A 9,454-nucleotide genomic window follows, 5' to 3' on the forward strand; every position below is an offset into this window, starting at 1 on the left:
ACGTCGGATATCTTTTTTAAAGATGGTTCTTGTTTTTAATAGTTTTTGAAAGAAAAATGTGTCAAGGTTAAATTTATGAAAAATCTATAGGAAATAATTTCCCGCCATATTTTCAACGGCTTAAAAAAAAGGACACAGACCCTTATTTTTTTCTGCATAATTAGTTCCTTTATTTATATACTTTTCAGTATATATCATTCTTTTGAAAGGTTTGTTATTTTGAAACAGAGTAGCAAATGTCCTTTACTTTCAACACATGATAACCGATTCTGTATATATATACAATGTATATTCAAAACTATGTCATTTGGCAGTTCATAATTTTACTGTCAAAATTTTATAAAGATAAAACACTTTTGATTGACAAAGACACAATTTTAGTACAAGAATAGGAGCAAAATTTTAATAGATGTAACACACATTAACACAAAGCCTCATTTTCAGTCTATTCAAAGTTATCCTACTGACATGTGTTCTTTCACCTATGGTAACGGGGCATAAATCCTGCTCCATAAATGCTGGTCTCATGAAGAGTATCCAATACCAACTTAAACTCGTTGAAGATAATAATGGAAAATGTGATTGCACAGGAAGAGTTTCAGGTATAATATTTTTACACTATACATATATAAGAAAAAGAAGAAGATGGGTTTGATTGCCAATGAGATAATTCGCCATAAGAGACTGAATCTTAACGAAACAGAACTCTCAGATCTGTACTTATTGTCTTTTTTGTTGTAAGGGATGGAGAATTGATATATATCCTGCCACCGTGCCACGTCCTGTTTGTGTTTTAGCTTGATGTTTTTCTAACGATCTGATGTTTTTCTCCAGGCCAAGTGAGTTTTTCTCATCACTTGGCGTCCGTCGTCGTCCGTCTTCGTCGTTAACTTTTGCAAAAATCGTCTCCTCTGAAACTACTGGGCCAAATTTTATAAAACTTGGCTACAATCATTATTGGGGTATCTGGATTAAAAACTGTGTCCGATGACCTAGCCAACCAAGATGGGAGCCCTAGAACATAGGGGTAAAATGTAGATTTTAGCTTATATCTAAAAACCCAAAGCATTTAGTGAAGTTGTAATCATCACTTCGTAAATATTACGGACGCCATCACGAGTTGGTTGAACGTTATGGAATATTCGTTATACAGATGATATCGGATATGTTCCCCATGTCGTAACTACAATCATCCCCAATTGTTTTCACGAATGTGACCAACCGAATTAGACTATTTACCGATTTTGTAACAACATAAGCAACATGACGGGTGCCACATTTGGAGCCGGATCTGCTTCCCCTTCCGTAGCACCTGAAATCATCCATAGTTTTTGGTGGGGTCCGTGTTTTTTTTGTGTACCCCAATTGTGACATTTTGACATGCATCAATGTCAATATAATGGAAATTGATACGACAGTCGTACACGTGAGAGGTTTATCGCTATAGAACCAGGTTCAATCAACCATTTTCTACATTTGAAAATGCCTGTACCAAGTCAGATATATGACAGTTGTTGTCCATTCGTTTGTTTCGTTTTATCATTTGATTTTCCCATTTGATAAGGGACTCTCCGTTTCGAGTTTTCCTCGGAGTTCAGTATTTTTGTGATTTAATTTTTTAGAGCAAATCTGACAGGGGTAAAAATGTTAATCAGGTCATATGTGTCCTGAATTTTTAAAACGAATCGGACAACCCGTCATTGGGTTGCTGCCCCGGAATTTGTAATTTTAAGGAAACTTAGTAGTTTTTATACGCCCGTCAAAATTTTGACGGGACGTATTATGGTATACAAATGTCCGGTGTCCGTCCGTCCGTATGTCCGGTGTCCGTCCGTCCGTCCGTCTGTCTGTCTGTCCGTCTGTCCGGCGTAAACATGTCGCACCGTAACTTGAGAACGACTTATCCAAATTTCATGAAACTTAATATAGTTGTTTCGTATGATGGTCAAATGATCTGTATACTTTTTGGTGAAAATAAGATTTAAACTTTTTGAGTTACGGCACTTTGTAACTAAAACAGGGGTATGTTTTTTTCACATGTCGCACCGTATCTCAAAAACGTTTCCTGATTATTGCTTAAAACTTTACACATTTCTTAGTTTTGTTAATCTTAATATCTGTATACTTTTTGGTGATGATTCATAATTTCATTTTTGAGTTTTTGAGTATTTTGTAAAAAAGGGGGAGGGTTTTTTTACATGTCGCGCCGTATCTCAAAAACGATTTATGATTATTGCTTAAAACTTTACACACTTCTTTGTTGTATTAATCTAAAGATCTGTATACTTTTTGGTGATGATTCATAATTTCATTTTTGAGTTATTGAGTATTTTGTAAAAAAGGGGGAGGGTTTTTTTACATGTCGTGCCGTATCTCAAAAACAATTTATGATTATTGCTTGAAACTGTACACACTTCTTTGTTATACTAATTTAAAGATCTGTATACTTTTTGGTTTGATTCAAAATTTTATTTTAGTGATATTTGTAAAAAAAAAAACAGGGTGGGGGGGGGTTTCACATGTCCCGCCGTGTCTCAAAAACAATAAATGGTTATTGCTTAAAACTTCCTCAGAAACTCTTTATGATTATTGCATAAAACTTCCACACAAGACGTCGGGCGTATCATGCGCTTATGGCGCAGCTGTTTATTTTGTTATTGGATTTTGAATATGTTTATATTCGGGTGCGGGAATTCTCGCTACCTACGGGTGCGGGAATTCTCGCTACATTGAAGACCCATTGGTTGCCTTCGGCTGTTGTTTGCTCTATGGTCGGATGGTTGTCGCTTTGACATATTCACCATTTCCTTTCTCAATTTTATTATAGATAAAGATAATTTGTAAACATCAATAATGTTAAGAAAAGTAAGATCTACAAATAAGTCAACATGACCAAAATGGTCAATTGACCCCATAAGGGGAAACTCCCCTTTAAAGTCAAATTTAACAATGTTTTCATTATTTTTGTATCTTTTGATATAACTGAGGCAAATTTAACCAAACTTGGCAACAAATAAGCATTAGGGTATTTAGTTTTTAAAATGTGTATAATGACCCTGTCTGCCAACCAACATGGAAGACATTGCTAAAAATAGAATATAGGGGAAAATGCAGTTTTTGCAGTTTGCATTATTTCATGCATCAATTGTAAATAAACATAACATGTGAGCGACACAGGCTTCTTGGAGCCTCTAGTTATAGTGTGTTTTTATGTTGTGGTGTTTCACCACTGTCCCATGTAAGGATGGGGTTAATTAACAACTGGTTTTGCCACGTGCAATCACGAAAAATGGGCCAAAAGTTAAAAGGGATCTCGTCTTTACAAGACATATACGTGCATGATTGATTTATTAGCTCACATTTCCATAGAAAATGTGATCTTTTTTTCTGTTTCGTTAAAAAAAACATGTCCGCCATGGCTTAAAATAGAACATAGGAGGTAAATTGCAGTTTTTAGCTAATATCTTTAAAACTTTTAAAAGCATTTAGAGCAAATCAGACAAAAGTTAAAGTATTCCTTATGTCAAGGTCTAACTGCCCTGATATTTTCATCCAAGTCGGGTATCTGATTTTTTGGTTATTGCCCCTGAATTGATGATTTTAATGAAATTTGCAGTTTTCGGCATTTATCTCATATTATTATAGATGGAGATGAACTGTAAACAGCAAAATACAATCTACTAATCAATTTTATGACCGAAATTGTAAATTGACCCCTTATTTTTTAAGAAAATATGGCAGATACAAAGAACATTTATATTACATTTTAAGCCACTAGTTGATATATATTGAAAAGCAAAAAAAAAAAAATTATTGAAAGATATTAGCAATTCATTACAGGTGTGCGACTCAGGGTATTTGAAGCCTCTTTTAGTGATCTTTAACGTCCAGCGGTAAATAATTCATATATATTTATAGACGATAATACGTATACATGCATGTATGCAGCTGCACTAGTTATGAATAAATATAAACAGAATATTCTATGTTATGCAATATTCAGGAATTAATTTTAACTCACATCTTTTTCAGCTATGATTTACTTGTGTCTTATCCAATTTGTTTTAATCTAGCAAATAAAGTATCATGTTTCAACTAAATTTCTTTCAGAACCTGGCAAAGTTGCGTTTATGGCTAAAAATTCAGATTCTTTAGTAAATATCCCTGGCAAATCAGCTGTAGTATACAATACAGTTATGACAAATTTAGGGAACGGGTACGACAAATCCACTGGGATATTTACTGCTCCTTCAAATGGTGTTTACAACTTTTCCTGGACCGTTGTTACTCATTTTGGATAATACTTCTTCACTTACCTCGCTCTAAACGGGAAACTGATAGCTAGAAACTACACAGGAGGACGTGTTGGATCAGAGCACATCTCATCAACTCAGAAAGCTGTTCTTGAAATTAAAAAGGGCGATAAGGTATTCGTTAAGGTCCAGGATGATCATATCGGACAGTTCATTTTTGGTGATAGCTGGTCAACTTTCAGTGGTTATAAACTATAAAAGCTATACATAAAATAAAAACACAATTGTCAGATAGATATTTATTAAAAAATCTTATGATTCAATGGTTTTATTTTATGATATTTATTATACATAGCCATTGTTATCTAAAACCCGTCTAGAGGAAGCAGTTATGACATGTTTGATAAACCCACTTAGGACTAAGATATGTCCTGTGAAACTTTGTTTGTCCAGTGTACAGATGGGGGCGTTGGGTATGTGAACGTGCTCACTAAGGTTCTTTAATTTTTCAATTCATATGAATATGCATTGCTCTGTTATATGGTTGTTGTTTTTTTTTTTTTAAACTTCTTTGGATTCGAGCGTCACTGATGAATCCTTTGTAGACGAAACGCGCGTCTGGCGTTTATATAAAATTTAGTCCTGGTATCTATGATGAGTTTATTTCTAGACTGAAACGTTGATGTCTCTTCCAGAAGACATTATTGTGAGTCGGTAAAAAGTTATTCTAGGTTCCAACTTTACTCAATGATACTGCGAGCTTGTTGGAAAAAAATACCAATCTCGATTGAGCGTGTTGGTTTGTTGAACAAAACACCTCCTGAAGTTGCAGAGCTGCCAAGACTTAACCATTGCTTTTTGTTAGAAATATTTAAAAGTACATCACTCGTACTCATAAATCATAAAAAAAATGTTTGCTTCATCTTATCAAATACCTTTGAAAGACTTTATAATTGTGCTTAAAATTAGGATCTCTCAGGTAAATATCCAAAAGAATTCAGCGGTTTTCATATATAAGAACAGATATGAGAATTGAATACTTATGGGAAACTTATTTCCTGGACCGTTAAATATACATTTGTGTTTCAACCTTAGACTGTTTTCAATTTGTCTTATTTGATAATTTACAGTTTAAAGAAGGGTTGTCGTCTGTTGCAACTAGATCAAAGACTTGAATGTTGTTGTTTTTTTGTTTTGCGAATGGAGGTAAAAGAACTACTAGTAATTGGTTTTAACTTCAAAATTATTGCTAGTGATTTTTTTGTACGAATATAGAACAATTCGAAAACCAAATTTGTAAGAGATGTTTGACGTATTTTTTTTTATCATTGAAAAATTGCAACTCCTTTAAAGTCTAAGTGTCGAAGAGACAACACTCTATCCAAGTCACAATGTCAAAAAAAGTCAACAATTATAGGTCAAAGTACGGCCTTCAACACGGATCATTAATAGACTTTATTCATTTTTTCTCTTTGGTCTCTTTAAAACATATCTCAACAGTGCAGGATATTTTCATAGATTTGCACGCACTAGAATTTAATAAATTTGCAAATTTTAGGCCTTTTTTTTACTTCCTTTTCTTCGGATTGATTTCAACTTCTACATTACCAAAATGATAAGTTTGCGTGTTAACATAGGAGCATATGTGGCAATAGTGTTAAACAAACTTGATATATTGCCCAAATATCGTCAAAACATTTGCAAGGAAATTGATCCGAACAAGTCAAGGTACCGAATCAACATATCGAAATGAGGTATGATAGTTTATTTTATATTTTTTTCGTTGTCCAAATTTCATAATACTTAATGTATTCATATAACACAGTGGAGTAGGGGTGGACTGGAAAGTGGGGGAGCAAACTTTTGAAATTGAAGAAAAAAGTTTTATTTTATAATCTAATATCGGTATTGTATGAGTTTCAGATGTAAAGGGAATGCATCCCTTGTCCCCTTCCCATCGCCTGGTTTATACACTAGTGTATATAAGTACAAGGCTTATATAGTTTTTATAAGACAGGACAATTTTTAAAGCCCTATCCCTTTTTCCCAAAATCCGTTATTTTTTATTAGTTTTCAGTTAATTTCATTTATTTTCGCGTTTACTGCATCATGTGAAGTTCAACATAAATATACTAGAAATGAATTGTATTTGTTATTAACTACCAAATCCATGTGTAATACTTTCCCGAGCGGACCGGTCATTGATATATTATGGGATCTAATGGTGCCTCGGAAGTGTGCCCAGGTCTTTCTCTACTAGTCGCACAAGCCATGTTGTAAATTATATATACAAAGAATATTACAAATCTTATGTTATTCAATATTTGGGTTTTTTTAATGACAAATTATAGCAAGATGAATTTCGTAGGAAAACATAAGTTTAAATTTTGATTGATATATATTACTTCAACATGTAGAGTGCGCTTATTTATTAGTTCCTCGTTCTCAATAATTTTCGAAGATTCCAAACTATCAAAATATCATATACATGCATAAAAATATTTGCTCCTCTTGTTTTTTTTAAACTTTGTGTCCGATATTCTACATAATGCTATAACTTTTTTAAATAAGATGTCCCTTACTTTTCTTTTGATTATTTTATTACATTTAGTCATATTTGTAATCAAATAAACGATTTTATCTTTTTTATAGTCTTTGAAAATGGTGCCAATATTAGATTAAGAATAATCTAGAAAGAATCATATCCCGCCGTTTTTTCAATGAACTATAGGCATATCTAAAATTTAAAAAAAAACCCATGGAACCTGGAAGTTCCTTTTTTCTGCATTTTTAGTTCCGTTATTTATATAGTATTACTTTTGGCAGGCTTACTATTTTGAAACAGATAGCAAACGTCAGAATGCACTTTTAGTTTGTTAGAAATCAACACGTATGATAAGCAGTTCGGTTTGATTAAAACTATTTCTTTGATAGTTAATGATTTTATCAAACAACTTTTGGTTGACAAAGACATAATTTAAACACAAAAATTGCAATAATGAGCTCAAAGTTGTTACGAATGTGATACACAAATAAACATCAAGCCTCGTTTTTAGTTTATTCCAAGTTATCCTACTGACATGTGTTATGACACTTATGGTAAATGGACATAAATCCTGCTCAAGAAATGCTGGTCTTATGAAGAGTATCAAATACCAACTTAAACTCGTTGAGGACAATAATGGAAAATGTGATTGTACAGGAAAAGATTCAAGAAGAGATTCTGTGACAGGTATGATATTTTTAAATTTAAAAAATAAGATGACTTGATACGTATGATTGCCAATGAGATAAGTCTCCACAAGTCAACTGTCATTCGGTCAATCTTCACAATCCGAAAAAAAAATTCTTGTAGATATTTCATTTCGCAAAATTTCTGATTAATTATTATTCTAACACCATATATATATAACTGTAAAAGCCATTTGAATCATCGAAATGGAATGAAATGTCTCAAAGAAATATTGTATATTCTGTCAAATCTGGAAAAATCCTGTTTGTATACTATGATTTGTAATTGCATTGAAATGTTGAGGAGTAAACTACCTTTTGTAGTTTAAAAATGTTTATTTTTAATGTTTATTTTCTCTGATACTGATCAGAATATTGAACCATTTTGACAGATAGTATTTTTTTTGCTAAATTTGTCCATGACAGACAGTATTATTTTGCTAAATTTCCTATAGTAGTAGATATAGGAAGATGTGGTATGAGTGCCAAATAACAATTTATAAAAATAAACCATTAAAGTAGGTCAAGGTATGGCCTTCAACACGGAGCCTCGGCTCACACCGAACAACAAGCTATAATTATAAAGGGCCCCAAAAATTACTAGTGTAAAACCATTCAAACGGGAAAACCAACGGTCTAATCTATATAAAATATAGGTATGCTTTCATGATCCTTTTCTAGATATCAAATAGCATAGACATTAACAACGATTGCATCATGGGTCACCCTACGGTCCTTCAACAACGAGAAAAACTCATACCACAGAGTCAGCTATACAAGGCTTCGAATGGCAAATGAAAAACAGTTTAAACAAGAACACTAACACTAACTGGCTAATTTATGTACACAATGAACGAAGAACAAATATGATACACAGCAACAAATGTCAACCACCGAATCAAAGGCTCTTGGCTTGGGACAGGCACATACATAATTGGCGGGGTTAAACACGTGATAAAGATCAATCACGTTACGCCCCTACATCAGTTAATATAAGAATGAAAGAATCTCCTTAGTTCCGGGTACACCGGTGTATTGTTTATGGAGGCGTCTAGGTTTTTTTCTATTCTCTTTTTTATTTCCTTTTCTAATTTTGTTTTTTTCTCTTATGCATCATTTAATACACATTTTATATTGTCAACTTTAACAAAGTATATAATAATAGAAATTTCAATTTCTTTCAGCACAAGATAAAGTTGCGTTTATGGTTAAAACTATATCTGCTTTAATAAATATTCCTGCGAAATCTACTGTAGTATACCATACAGTTGTGACAAATATAGGCAACGGATACGATAAGTCAACTGGGATATTTACCGCTCCTTCAAATGGTATCTACATATTTTCCTGGACCGTACTAACTCATAATCACAAATACTTCGTCACTTATCTGGCTCTAAACGGAAATGTGATAATAAAAAACTACACGGGAGCAAATAGTGTGGCGGATCACATATCATCAAGTCAGAATGCTGTTCTCGAAATTAAAAAGGACGATAAAGTATTCGTTAAGGTCCTAGAAGGATATACCGGACAGTACATGATTGGTAATCACTATTCATCTTTTAGTGGTTATAAACTATAAAAGCATATAAAAAATTGTTAGATACTAGAACAAAAAATTGTTTATAAAAAATCTTTGGAATCCATTGTTTTATTATGATATGCTATACAAGGCCACTGATATCTAAAAACCGTCCAGAAAGAGCAGCTATTGCTGTCTTTAAACATGGACACTTTCACACTGTACAGTAAATGCAACAATTCTACATACGCATTTCTTTTCTAACAATAACGGTAAAGTTCATGTTTTCCTAATGACGGAAATACTTACGGGTCATGTTTCAAAGTTGAAGGATTTTTGTTCTTTCATTAGCTTCGCTAGTCCTTAAATGGCTTTACTGGCTTATAACATCACTATAGCGTCCGTCGTCGTCTGCCATCGAAAGTTGCCTTTTTCGAAAATCTTC

General features: G+C 33.1%; 1 protein-coding gene and 1 pseudogene across 1 annotated transcript; both read left to right on the forward strand.

Annotated features, from left to right (window-relative positions):
- Positions 1 to 284: 284 nt before the first annotated feature.
- Positions 285 to 4,570, forward strand: LOC143059373 (complement C1q tumor necrosis factor-related protein 3-like; annotated as a pseudogene).
- Positions 4,571 to 5,962: 1,392 nt separating this feature from the next.
- On the forward strand, positions 5,963 to 9,129 carry LOC143059116 (complement C1q tumor necrosis factor-related protein 3-like). Its single transcript, XM_076232607.1, has 3 exons — positions 5,963 to 6,007; positions 7,310 to 7,485; positions 8,669 to 9,129. The coding sequence occupies exons 1-3, from the start codon at positions 6,003 to 6,005 to the stop codon at positions 9,067 to 9,069; spliced, it is 582 nt and encodes a 193-aa protein (XP_076088722.1). The 5' UTR covers positions 5,963 to 6,002; the 3' UTR covers positions 9,070 to 9,129.
- Positions 9,130 to 9,454: the final 325 nt, after the last annotated feature.

This window comes from Mytilus galloprovincialis, chromosome 14 (genome assembly GCF_965363235.1).
Source record: "Mytilus galloprovincialis chromosome 14, xbMytGall1.hap1.1, whole genome shotgun sequence".
In the NCBI taxonomy this organism is placed as follows: Eukaryota; Metazoa; Mollusca; class Bivalvia; order Mytilida; family Mytilidae; genus Mytilus; species Mytilus galloprovincialis.

Excerpts from the sequence above, each read along its gene's own strand:
- LOC143059116 (XM_076232607.1), top strand. Across the intron at positions 7,486-8,668 it reads AAGAAGAGATTCTGTGACAG|CACAAGATAAAGTTGCGTTT; the intron begins GTATGATATTTT and ends AATTTCTTTCAG.